A 14,253-nucleotide genomic window follows, 5' to 3' on the forward strand; every position below is an offset into this window, starting at 1 on the left:
GCTGAAAGCCTGCCTATACTATGGCAATGTACTGAAAGAATTGCTGGTCTCAACAATCTGGGTCTAATACTTCTCATGGGTAAATACACAGTGGCAGTATTGTGGATGACATTTCTAATAGAGGGTATTTGATGTTCTGTTTTTAACTTTGACTGTTGAATTTGGCTGGCTGCAACGCAAATTGGAGTTTGGGCTGTGAATTCACATTGTTGGTACATGTCCCTGATGAGCTYTACTCCTCATAACCTTTTGTCCCAAGAACTTGATGATTTATAACCACTAGGTGACAGTCATTGGTTGCCTATTGTATGTCTTTTATCAAGCTTTCATCCAACTTTTTGATGAAATGTTGACAAAAAATGTAGATACAATTTTTCTTTTTTAAGAAATCAAATATTTGGAGTAGGCTAAGCACAGTTTGTGTTTTGATCTCATACTGAATGTTCTAACCTCAAACAGAGTTTTCAGACCCCATTACTGTGCGATAGCTGTGTCATATCTTCTCACTAACAACATATGTCTCTGTGGTTGCTTGGCTGACCGGATGAAGGTTATTAGCTGTGAGATGGCGTGGTCAGTACACTGGGGCCTCCTCCTGCTCTGCATAGTGATCCTCTACTGCCAACCAGTGTCCACCGGCAACCACAGCTCCAGGGGGCAGTCAGGTAAGTCCCAGAACCATTCATACCAGTGAACACTGGTCCCCACTGGACTCATTATGGCCCCTGGTCACCAGAACTCCCAGCTCCTCTGGGAATTAAGCAAGGCCAACACTAATGAGGTGAAAATAGGTGTTTGTGGTCTGCATGGTAGAAAGTAAACACAAGTGCTGATGCTACAATTACTGTATCTGTCTTGCCAGACTCATGGTGTTTCTACAGCTACTGTGGGAGGGGACTACATAATACTATAATATTTAAGTATACATTCATAAATAAGAAACGGGTCATTTACAGAAATGTATGAACAAATCTTGTGTTAAAATAAGGTTATTGCAGTAATTGAAACTCAAGTGGCAACTAATATTGATGCATTATGCAGTGTTCCCTCTGAATGTGGCATAAATAAATAACTTAACATGTCAAAAGGTCACAATCCTCAACGTCAAAATCTCTTATTACATTCATACAGATTCTGAAAAAATTATTGAATACCTACATTTTATTGTATATTTTCTCATTTGAAATTAGAGAACTTTGCAATGACTGAAAGGGAGTTCTGTGAATGCTGCTTTTCCCTTTTGGTCGTAGTCTCGTTCACTTTCTCCTTTACTTCCTCCATTTTGACTGTGTTCCCTGTGATGTTTCTTATATCCACATGGGGGCTCTGTTGCTCCAGAATCTAAATGGATGTGAACACTGATACTGTGTAAATGTTAAGGGTGTGATGTTTAAATGTTTGAACGAATTTGGGATCGTTAACGTTAAGAAAACATACATACATACACAAAACTACCACTAACAGTTCCCAATCATCATCATCATCATAAAGGCAAACATTATTTAAGTGATAATGCCRGAGAAGCTGGTGTTTATAGAATATATTGGCATGGGTGTTATTAGGCCCGAGACTAAGTCGATGGCCGGCAAACCGTGCCAATGTATCCTCCAGACACCGGCTTCAAGGGCATTATCACTTTTATACAACAGGTTACCAACATATTCAAATAATAATTGACATATTTTCATTAAAAACATTATTTTGATGAATTTATTCATACTATTTCATCCTTCCACAAGATATAGGCCCGACACAAATCTAGGGCTCTACCCAAGCCGGCTGGTCGTTCGTTCTATCGGATCGGTTGCTAGAGACGCGACCCAGTCATTCAGTCTTTTTGTACTGTATCTGTATTCTGTATTCCTTCTAAATGTTCCATTGCCATACTGGCTGGCAACGTTCTTATCCCTTGCTTGCTAGCTAGCCAACAACGGCTAATTTACAGTCAAGTCAAAAGTGCAGCCAGAATAACAGCAAAGTAGCCTCATTTGGATTCATTTAAGCTGTTTTCCAGTGACATTTTTTTGGATACATCCATAACAATGAGCTAATGAGGCGCGATTTCGCCTGGCATAGAAAATGTGCTCACTCGTCAGGACACTGTTATTCAGAGGAGCTAGCAAACAACACAGCTAACACAATCACTTCAAACTGAAGATGGAAAGATTTCAAACTAGCTGCACTTCGTTTCTTTTGACCTTTTTTCAATTGACATTTCTTTGTATATATCCATAAAAAGTATGCCAGCTGATTCACAATTTCGACTGGCTGAGAAACGCTGAGAAACGACGTCTCAACCCGACTCCCGACTCCCGACACATTCATTACTATGGGACAGCTGGAGATCAAATTTCAATATTGAAACATTTGAAATATTGTCGGAGAAACAGACATCAAGGTTTATACAAATCTCTGCTGTTGAAAACTGTTAGTCTAGAAGAAATGGGAGATAATGTCTTAATGCTTTTCACATTGTAGATCAAGTATATAAATTGCCTGGCTGAGCTGATGAGACAGTGAATTGCGCAATCAGATGGAACAGACTAAATAGGCATTTCAACCTCATAGATTTAGCCGGTGATAGGCTGTAATGCAGTTTTAACCAATCAGCATTCAGGATAGACCCACCCGTTGTATAAAATTAAACAAATACCTAACGCAACAATGCTGTAAATAGCTGGAGATATCCATCTTTAAAATTATTTGCACACCAATATAAAGTGGTCCACACCTCATTGTCGTTAACAGTTYGAAAGATGGCAGAGAGACAGGGAAGCGGCCTCAGCGAAGTCCTATATGGCAATACTTTGAGAAGTTAAAGGGACGGAGTGAGAAAATCACAGCGCTGATTACAGAAATGATTGTAGTTGATATCCAGCCATTGTGAATGGTAGAGGATGTCGGCTTCAATACCCTAATGGCATATCTAGAACCAGACTACAAGATGCCATGTTTAAAAACCGTATCGGCCCTGATGGTGAAATTGTACAATGATTGCTCTCCAAGTACAAAGTGCGAGCTCTCAAACACCATATGTGGCGTTAACAACAGATTGCTGGATGTACTATGAACATGCTGTTATACATCATTGCATCAAGCCATCACATTGATGAGAAGTGGTACATGAAGTTCCATGTATTGAAAACAGAGAACCTAAAACGACCTTAATACCATCTTTGCTGAGTGGTTGGGGATAGCAGTAAGGTGAGCGTTGTCTGTTAGGTAGACTGGACAGCGGTAGATTGAACTGCATTGCCCCCTAGTGGTTATACGCAGGACCATATGTGAATTGTGAATTTGCGTAATATTATGATAATTTWAAAAAATGTAACTATTAAAGAAATGGCAGTTCAAACGTGAAGAACTGTAAATTTAACATTTGTCACATACCTTTTAGATCTATTCAAGCTTCAGCTTCATTTAATCAACTGCAGAAGAATCTTAAGACCTCATACTTACATGCATGCTTGGTGCATACTGATGTGAATTATGTAATTATGTAGTGTTGAAATCTCTTATGTTGGCTTGTATGTATGGTTAGATTTTTCTTCTCACACTCAAGCAGTATGTGAAAGGCAGGCAAGTTCAGTATGTCATATCTTGCAAAGTGCACTAAAATGATAGCACAGACAGCTTCACATCATTTTGACTAATTTTAAGGAGCTGTTTAATTGTTTTCATCCCTCTCTATGCATGCTGCTACTGCTAGTTAGTAACTACCTTTCCTAATCCCTCTGTCTCAGGTTTGTCACAGGTAAAGACAGGTACCTGTGAAGTAGTGGCTGCCCATCGCTGCTGCAATAAGAACAAGATTGAGGAGCGCTCTCAAACAGTCAAGTGTTCCTGCTTCCCTGGTCAGGTCGCCGGGACAACAAGGGCAATGCCCTCTTGTGTTGAAGGTAGGATGCTTCATATAAGATGGTAGCGTTTCAGTACTTCAACGGGTTTGTATTGCACCAACATATTCTCAATGTTACAGTTGTTATCTCGCCCATCTATTGAAGTGCTCTCCAGACCACACGTTGCATCTCATCTCATTTCAAGTGACTGACTGCCCACTGTGCTGTTTTCCTCAGCATCCATCGTGCGTCAGAAGTGGTGGTGTCAGATGCAGCCCTGTCTGGAGGGAGAGGAGTGTAAAGTACTGCCTGATCTCACTGGCTGGTCCTGCAGCTCTGGAAACAAAGTCAAGACCACCAAGGTGAGTATATGTGAWGGGACAGCAAAGGAAATCAAATTCATATGACTTCATGCATTATTACAGTTGGAAGGTAATGAAACCAGCCTATTAGAAAATGTATCTTAAAAAATATATATTTATTATATTATTATTTAAGCAGGGAGTCACCATTGAGACCAGGGTCTCTTTCACAGAGGAGCTCTGCATATACAGTTTCATAAGACAAATCAAAAATCAAATACAATATAAAAAAGTAAAACACAGCACAACGCATATATTAAAGAAAAACGATTACATTCCTCAGTAAGATTCAATATTTTAAATTGCCTGAGCAGCACCAGAACATTGTAATGTTTTTTGTAGTTGGTTCCAGCAATGAGGTGCTTTAAAGCTGTGCAATCTGGTAAATGATGTCACCATAGTCAAGAACTGGCAGAAAGCTGACTGTACAATCTGCTTCTGCTATTTAGGGAGAGGCAAGATCTATTTCTAAAAAAAGAAGCCCACTTTAAATCTTACATTTTTTACTTGCTCATCCGTAGGTTTTTTAAACATGAAATCTTTGTCAATCCAAATGCCCAGATATTTGTAGGCGTGAACCCGATTGATGGGAGACCTATCTAATGAATAAATATGTAGTCAACCTACATAAAGCAAACATTTTAAACCAACAAGGGCTTTCGGTAAGACAACAAGGTTGCAGCTCTGACTTAGCCTGGTCCAACAGTTGGGGCAATGGCATACATAACTGTGTCGTCTGCATACAGATGAATATTACAAGTTTTAACGCATAGACCAATATTATTTTTATACATTTTAAAGAGAACAGGTCCCAATACCGACACCTGAGGCACAGCTTTCGTAATATCCAGGAAACTAGACTTGACACCATCAGAAATCAAGTATTATGTCCTATCAGACAGATCATTCTCAAACCACGTGCGAATTATTTCAGTCAGCCTTTGAATGAGAATGTAATGGTCAACACTTTCAAAGGCCTTTGAAAGGTCTATAAGTTAGGCAGCACAATGGTTTTTATGATTTAAGCAATTTAATACATCAAAGAACAAGAGTAGCATTTGAAACTGTGCTATGTCCAGGTTTTAAAACCAGGCTGTTGCACATTTAGAGTAGAATGAGAAGTTTAAAAAGTTCTTAGCTGAGGGTTGGCTAGGGAACAATTGTCATGTAAAAAAATCGAAGTTAATTATTCTGCATCATTCTCTACAGCAGTGGTCACCAACCGGTCGATCGCGATCTCCAAGGCATTGCTAGTCGATCACCAAACATTTCTGTAAAAAACCCAACGATAAAGCCTTGTGTTCCTATTGTTTTTATTCATTTCATGCTGTTYGCGGTAGGTGCACTTGATTCAGCAGCCCTAGCGCCGGGAAGGAAAATTATTTCCATTTTGAATCATTTCATGTGTCTGAAGGTAGAACACCTGTAGGTCTACCACTGGCCAATCAGATAGCTCAGATCACGTTTCTGCACAGTTCCCTCAAGCCATAGACTGTAAAAAGAAAACCTTGAACATACAGCAAAGTTGATACTGTGAGATTTCAAAACCTGTAAAACCATGACTAGAGAGATACTCAATGAATACAGCTCAGAGCTGCTGTTTTTATGAGTAAGTCCAAGTTTTTATTCAGCCCTATCAACACTTTGTTCAACACTTTTATAAGCCATAAAATGCTACAACCAGCACTGCAGCTGAAAGGATTGAGTATAGCATAGTGTTCCAATAAGCTTGCGTTGTTATTATTATCGGCTTGTTTCTTTTTTAATACCGAGGAATATTTCACTTTCTCTGGTCATAAGACTAACAACATGAATTGGTGCATGAAGCAGAAATAATGCAGTGCCTCTTAAGTTTTGCCATCAGCTGGAAGACTGTGTTCCCTTTTCTCAGCGGAGGGAGGGAGAGAGGAGGGATGGTGAGTTGGGTGAAGATCAGCCTCACTGCTGCCCCCCCCCCCCCAGACTGACCATCAGATGCAGGCCATCAGTCCAGTAAAATAAATAAATATTATGCTCACTTACAGTAGCTGAGCATCACAAGTAATACAACAAATGATCTATTACCAGTGTGATCATATACCAACATTTAAAAATATAATTTCTAAATGGTCTGAGAACAACAGCATTGGCAGGACAATTCAAGCATAGCCAATATGCAGTGATAATGTATTGGGCCTATAGCCTACTGCATAATCCTCCTTGCTACAGAACTGTTTTTAATTGGTTAATGTTGCATAGGCTTACGTTTTTTAAGTCATGTTCTCAAAACATCTGAGCGTTAGATCTTGGCTTGCATTTTGACTCAGAAAGTGATCTATATCCTACCACTTGTGTGCATGTGCAATGTTAAACTCAGCATTCTAGCTCCTCTTCTTTTCGGATGTCAGCCGTCTCATTTTAAGAACTGAGGTAGCTCCCAAAACAAATCGATAAAAGTGGATAAGTCGATAAAATCCAATGCTTTTTCGGGGCAGAGTTTCGACAGCAGATTTACCTCCAGAACCGTCTGTTGGGATAGGGCCAGAAAGGACAATCCTCTTGCCAGTATCCATTAGACTGTCCATAAGGTGTCCCGTCTCAACTCCCCCGATTGCCGCAGCTTGATGTCATTAGTATCGGCATGCACGATCACCGTTTGAAGCTCAGGGTTTCGGTCTAGAATGACCTTAAGCTCCCGAGTAATATCACGCACCCTAGCACCAGTAAAGCAGAATGTACTTGCTCCGGCAACCACCACATCCGTACTATAGAACTCCCTACAATGGCCACACTAGGAAAGGGGGATACCTAGTCAGTTTTTCAACTGAATGCATTCAACTAAAATGAGTCTTCCACATTTAACCCAACCCCTCTGAATCAGAGAGATGCGGAGGGCTGCCCTTGACATACACATCTACGGCACCCAGGGAATGGTGGGTTAACTGCCTTGCTCAGGGGCAGAACGACAGATTTTTATCTTGTCAGCTTGGGGATTTGATCTAGCAACCTTTTGGTTACTGGCCCAACTCTCCTACCCGCCAGGCTACCCTCAGCCCCAGAGGCAGGTTGTGGATTCCCAGGCTGCACGGAGGCAGTGGCTTGGCTTTCGCTGGGTACTGCGGTGGAGTGGTTGGGGAGCGGTGGAGGGCCTTGTAGGAGGGCCGGGGTCAGGGCCGCGAAACAGTTTGAGAGCTGCAGGTCTTGGCGAGAGGGCAGACGGAGGATACGTTGGAATATTCCTTCTTTCCTTCTTCTAACTCGATTCCACTTTGCCCCCGAAGGTGTAGAGCAAGACGCAGTCGTCCTCCCGTTCTTGTCGGTGGGATGTGTTAATACGGGAAAATGGTCCAAGGTGGTATCCTCAGTAGCTACTCCAGAGTAGCCCAATCTCATAGACCACCCTCCATTTAGAAGTGTTGCATCAAAACAGCAAGACTCTGTTCTCCTCTAGTAGTTCAGTCATCCAGTCTTTTGAGGCAACGAGTTGCTTACACTTTTCACAAATGTATAAATCAGTAAATTCTTCCTTTTCACGACAGTAAACATATCACAGGTCTAACATTTTATGACTTTACTGTCCGTCTCTGAATCCGACTCCAAAACAGAGTCTAACATGCTTATACTCAGGTTAGAAACAGCGGTACCGACGTGAGACAAGCTTTGCCAGTGACAGCCAGGTAATCTAGCTAGCCGGAGCTAGCCGAGGCTAGCCTGCTAATGTTAGCTCRAGGAGACAGTAAAATCCAGCTGAACACAGTGTGTTAAGAACAGCACTAACACCATGGTCCCAAAATAAAACACATAAAACAAAGGTTTTAAAGGTATAAAATCTATAAGTGTCTTAGAAATATAAAATATAATGACAAGCAAACTACACATCTGTTTTAACAACGAACACATCAGGGAAATGACATCAATGATGCATACTTGTTGTAAAGTGGTCCCTGTGTAAAGATGACAATAAATAGCCTAAAGGCAATGTAATGATTGATGGTTTTGATAAAAGTAAGAAGAAATATAAGCACTTGCAGTCACACTTTCGCTTTCTCTCTCCTGTTTTCTCTCCCCTGTTCTCTCTCTCCTGTTCTCTCTCTATCCCCCCATGTTTGCACATCTAGTTAATGCAAAAATTGAATGACCGTGTTTATGCGGAATCATCACATGCGATTACAGTACTTGCAATAAGCCTTGCTTTGATGATAAAATATCCCACAATCAGTCACAATTACTGCTCCCATAGGCAGAATCAACACTGCTGCTCCCAATCAGCCACAGAGGGCTAAGCAAGCCTCATTTGGTAATCCTGTGGAAGATGGGACCAAAAGAAAAACATGAAATGAGACTGTTTTATACATGTAAACCATCTGATACAGATATCTTAATGGGATGTAATTCAATCTGACAGCCTTAAATGCCTGTGGACAAACTACAGACTTGAGGAATGTGCAAATCTGTTGATATGTCTTGGCTTTTATCAGCTTCAAATTGATATGCAGTAGGGAAATATCTAATGAGAGTCAACTCAAAGAGAATAGAAAATCAGCTGAACATGTGCTGCATACATTCATTGATTAATAAAAACTGACAACAAACAATCCAACATGAAGCTTTCTGGACAGGTATATTATACCCATCTAACATCTCCTGAGGAATAAACTATTTGCTTCCATTTTCATGTCAACTACATAAAATATGTCTGAGATGTGGATTAGGCTAGCTGCAGCAGAAATAATGATGCCCAGGAAAGAAGACTTGGCTCAGGGTGACCCAGCATTTAATGGACCTTTTGGAAGTTCCTGTATTTCTTCTTCTTTTTCCTTTTTCAGGTGGCGCGGTAGCAGAAAAAAACATCTCAGCCAATCGACTGAGACCCTGAACGTGCCACGGCCTGGCCAGTTGTCAATCACACACATTTTTTGCTTTGAAAAAAGTGAAGATCTGCTTCAGTCCCCAGAAAATAATGAGGAATACAATAGCAAATGAGCAGCCCTATCAAATGAGTAGAGTGACTGATGTGAGCCTTTGTCATACAGTACTCATCCTTACTTCCCTGACTGTGTCCTCTGAGAGACAGAGATGGGTTTAGCCATGGCAGCCAGCTCCTACCTGAGACTAACGGGCAGATAAAAAATATAGCTTGGCAAGTCTTTCAATGGGATTCCATATTGTGTTCTGTCAGCGGGACATTGTCTTTCTGTGACAGATAAATGCTGAGCTGGGGATTGCTGTATGCATTCAGGCTAAGTTTTGGATGAGCCACACGCAGAGACACAACTGGACAATGTTTCAATAAATAGACTGTGAACTTGGACCAATGGCTTTATGGAGAGAGACTCTTGTCTTGACTGTCTCATTAAGCAATGTGCGCTGCTAGTGACAAGTGGAAGCGCCTTCGATTTGGGAATTCTTATTGATACAATATGTGTAGAGATTCAGCCACACACACACACACACACACACACACACACACACACACACACACACACACACACACAACACCCACCACAACACACACACACACACACACACACACACACACACACACACACACACACACACACACACACACACACACACACACCACACACACACACACCACAACACACACACACACACACACACACACACACACGTGCACAGAGAGCTTTTCATCTCACCCAGTTAGACAAGCCACCACCTGCAAGGATGCGATGGCATGCAAATAGACAGATGCAAAACAACGGCTGTTTGAAATGCAAATCACGAGGAGAGGAGGAGGGAGGGAAGAAGCTTCTTCACTGCCGAGAGTATTTACATCACGCTTTAGTTTGTCTTTCCAACTCCCGTCTCCCATGGAGAGGACCTCTGTAATAGCAATGATGTGAAATGGTGCAGAATCGTCTGTGCCTTCAAGCAAATTGTGTCTACAAGCAAAATAGAACATTCATTCTAATGTCATTTACCATTCTTACTTTCTGTCCGCTCAACACTTTTGTACATCTGCGTATACTCATAATAATTGTCATTCTTTTGTTCATTCTTAAAGTAATTTGAGAATTCAGGAGCGAAGTTTTGACATTTTACCACTACGTTGTCGAGTTGTTTTGATGATACAGCGCTTCAATGATACAGGAAACCGGTTTCTTCCTAAAGCAACATCAGATCATGACAACCCATCAGAACATGACAGACAGCCATTTATGAGTAAAACTCAACACAAAGAGTTGTTTGTTCGCAGGTTGGCATTTATTGTAAGGAATGTTGCCCTGGAGGTAACTCTGCAAAGTGGTCACTAGCTGACACAGCCACAAAGTCAGAAAATCTGTTTTTAAACATAACCTTAGCCCTAACCTTAACCACACTGCTAACTGTAATGCCTAACCCTAACCTTATATTAAGATAAAAAAGCATATTTTTGTTTTCATGAATTCTTACGATATCGACAATTTGATTTTGCAGCCGGCCCATCTAGTGGAAATCGCTCAGTTCTGCCTCCAGGGCAAGATTCATGACAATAAACGTCAACCTGCTTGTTTGCTCACCACTGCCCAAATCATTACCTTGTAAAATGATTTGGCATTTACATCTTCTGAACTGTCACAAATTGTCATATGTGATGTCATGTTTGTGACAGAATCATTAATGCTACTGTATATGATGTCTAACCTACAGAGATTTAGGGGAGAGGGGTAAGTTGAGATTTTTTTTTACATTCAGCATCACCTCGTCAAGGGAAATATAGTATTATTTCTAAGATATCTACATATATTTCAGGATGTTGTGTATCCCTGGAAATAATCTGAATTAATGTAAACATTACAGTTTTGAAAACATTGCTTGTCTAAAAAAAGTGTTCTCTTGGCACAACTTACCCCGTTTATGGTTTAAGTTGAGCCGCGGGACAGGGTAAGTTAAGCCACCTACACATTTCTGTACTGAATGAAATATGACCACAACTTTTTTAGAACCATGTCTATCTTTATTTCCCAAACACAATTCAACACAATCACTTCTTTTGTATTTTAATAATTTTAAGTATCTTTTAACACAGGCTTAACTCCTAACAAACACTTTGTACTTAAAAAAAAACACATTTAGCATAGGCCAGGTATAGTTGTTATCTCATATCCCAGCGATAATGCCTTGCATTATGCCTGGGAAGAAAACACTTCCATTTGTAAACGTACCCCAAGGCAAACATGTTGACTATATTAGCCCACACAGCTACGAGMATGCACTTTCATGCTAGGTTTAGGACCTCATATTGAGACCCCAACTGAAGTATTCAACAATCTTAAAATATCTAGTAGTTTGGTTTAGATACAAACATGACGAAACCTGTAACACAATAAATTAATTTGACTTGTTTAAAATCTTCTTTCTGGACCTTCTGAAACTTGCTTACCACTTTTCCATGTGGTTTCTTCCTTCACGGACTCCATAAAATTATGACTTTTTCTAAATATTTGGTCAAATGATTAATTTTGTGTATGGTTTACTAGAAACAAGGGTGGCTCAACTTACCCCTTTGTCTAAACTTACCCCACTCTCCCCTACTCAACATTAACAGTTCACAATTATTTCTGTTCCAGATGTATTCATCACAACCGTCTCCTAATAACCTAGAGATGACACAGCTAATTAATAAAGTGTGAATATGATAAATATGACCATTATTGCACTGTGTGTGCGTGTGTGTATCTGTGTGCGTGTTTTGCCTGGTGAGGCAAGAATTAAAATCACCCTGCAATTTGGTCATGGCTCAAAGATTTGTTCCATTTGTCTTGTCTTGTGCATGACGTCTAGAATTGGAATTACATTTAACATAATTAGAGAGTTTAACAATTATATTTTAATTAATATAATATGAATCAGACTAACATTAATGTTAGTTAATCTGTCTGTGTATAATTAATTCATAGTGCATGTACAGTAGTTTTATATCTCATAGCTGTATGCACAGGCAGATTGATGCATACTGTGTACTGTAGCTACTTCTTATCAAGTACATGAAACCATAGTATGCAGTCTTTCTCCCTGTTTTCATCGTGCTGTGTCTGATGTTAATRATATCATATAGTATGTATGAATATWTTTGCAGTAAACATGATTTAATATGTAAATTAAATGATGTAATATTTAATATGTATCTATGATTTATAAAACAACTGTCATATCAGGGCAGCCTAATTTCCTGAACTATTTTGAAAGTATCTTGCATATGGGTAATTGTAATTTACTGTCACACTCTATTAAAGTCAACATGGTGAGCTCACAGCAGAGACAAGAAAATAACCCACAGCAAGACAACAGATAGGGAGGGAGAGCGCAAAAAGACTCAGACACTGCCTATTTCATGTCACCCAGACAGTACAAGGCAATGTGGTTACATTTCACATTCTACCATGTTGTTCTAGCATTATACACAATGTCCTTATTCACTGTGTAACTATTGTAGCTTTGTATGCCCCAGTGTTACCATAATATTCTCACCCCTTCTCACAGATTTCATCCATTTTGTAAAATCTTTTAAAACAGGCTTTTTACAAGTCAACAATTATTGAATTCACCTTTGTATTGTGATGGGTCCTTTACAAGGGAGAAGCTGTACATTTAAACATTATTGCTTCCTGAACATCAGCTGGGTAATGTTTATGTAAGGTACACTGAGTGTACAAGGTCACTGAGAGACAGGCCCCCAACACATAACACATTGTCAGTGTCAGTTTCAACACATGTCAAAGAATATCAGCTTCCAGGCTGCGGGTTCACAGCAGGTCACCACTGAAAACACTACCCTGTCAACATTATATTATTAATAAGCGTCAGTCTGGTATGTTTTTGCAAAAAATATATACTTCACAAGGCGTAACCCTGTAGATCTATCATTGTAGCACTTTCACAAAATATAATGATTGTATTCTAAAAAAGATGTTGAAATATCACTTTCCCTGACCTTCATTCTAATCTGTATACTGTATAAGTATGTTATTATCAAACATGCTATATGTATAATTCATGGGAATGAATCAGTGCATTAGATTACTGCTAAGTTAACGTCATAACATGATGACATACCGCAACAATTGTTACACAAACGCTGAATGATAATATGTTGAGTGAATAATGCTATGAGTTTACATCAACTGGTGTACTATTAGTAGGATTCATACATGACTCATATGACGTCAGTAAATGTTTTAAAGATTACAATCTAGGGGCTTTAAATCCCACAAATCTGGTACTGTTGAATGTGTTATTGTTTTTGTTTGCTTGATCAAGTCTTTAATCATTGATAGAGCCCAAATGGCGTGGCGGCCCCGGCCTTCTCAGCATGAATGATTTAGATGAAAGCTGGAGGAGCCGGGAGAGGAACCTGATGTCAACTTTAATTAGAATCCAGTTTGGTCCACGTTATCTTGACTTTGAAATCCCAGCATCCCACAGGGAAACAAGGAGACAGTGGCTGGTTTGCGAGGATGTGATTAGACTTGGTAATATATTGGTTGCTGGCTGCTGCCTGTTGTACTTGGAGAGAATGGCAAACACTGGAGCAGTTTGATTTACTCTACTGTCTATGTACAGTCTGTATGTGGCCATGCATTGTTTTTTGCCAGTTGTCCACATAAACTACTGTACATTAGACATTCACTTAAATGTTATGATGGCTGAAGTGGTGGCATTCACTTTAGAGGTTCATTAACTCCCTCTTGATACAATCATTGACTTCATACCTTACACCACCCATCATGATATTGATACTGACTGACTTTGAAAATGTGTAAATGGGTTGCTGCAGATCTAAAGTACCACATTGAGCATGAATATACTGTCAGTGTCACCCAGTTTGAATATGTTCATATCTAAAGTATTCCATGGGGATCCAGCAGGAAAGGGGTCCCATAGGTACCTCAATGTTCAGCCTGGTCTCAGAGACAAGACGTAACATATAAAATGTAAATCCGGGACACTCGAGTTAGTATGTGATGTTACGTTTGGTATGGTTACACAAGACAGAAAGTTACTTAAGGCAAAATCAAAAGGAGGGTGGTTGTTCGGGAGGATGGGTTAAAGTATAACGAGAAAGTCTAGCA

At 39.9% G+C, this 14,253-nt stretch overlaps 1 protein-coding gene across 1 annotated transcript; it reads left to right on the top strand.

Moving 5' to 3' along the window:
* The first annotated feature begins 529 nt into the window (after nt 1-529).
* On the top strand, nt 530-9,018 carry LOC111976288 (chemokine-like protein TAFA-2). Its single transcript, XM_024005082.2, has 4 exons — nt 530-665; nt 3,744-3,899; nt 4,077-4,201; nt 9,007-9,018. The coding sequence occupies exons 1-4, from the start codon at nt 545-547 to the stop codon at nt 9,016-9,018; spliced, it is 414 nt and encodes a 137-aa protein (XP_023860850.2). The 5' UTR covers nt 530-544.
* The last annotated feature ends 5,235 nt before the right edge of the window (nt 9,019-14,253 follow it).

Source organism: Salvelinus sp. IW2-2015, linkage group LG17 (genome assembly GCF_002910315.2).
Source record: "Salvelinus sp. IW2-2015 linkage group LG17, ASM291031v2, whole genome shotgun sequence".
Classification (NCBI taxonomy): Eukaryota; Metazoa; Chordata; class Actinopteri; order Salmoniformes; family Salmonidae; genus Salvelinus; species Salvelinus sp. IW2-2015.

Bases quoted from the DNA above. Each gene is read 5' to 3' on its own strand.
- LOC111976288 (XM_024005082.2), top strand. From the start codon at position 545: ATGAAGGTTATTAGCTGTGAGATGGCGTGGTCAGTACACTGGGGCCTC. The intron at 666-3,743 runs GTAAGTCCCAGA...CCTCTGTCTCAG, and splicing joins CAGCTCCAGGGGGCAGTCAG to GTTTGTCACAGGTAAAGACA. The intron at 3,900-4,076 runs GTAGGATGCTTC...TGTTTTCCTCAG, and splicing joins AATGCCCTCTTGTGTTGAAG to CATCCATCGTGCGTCAGAAG.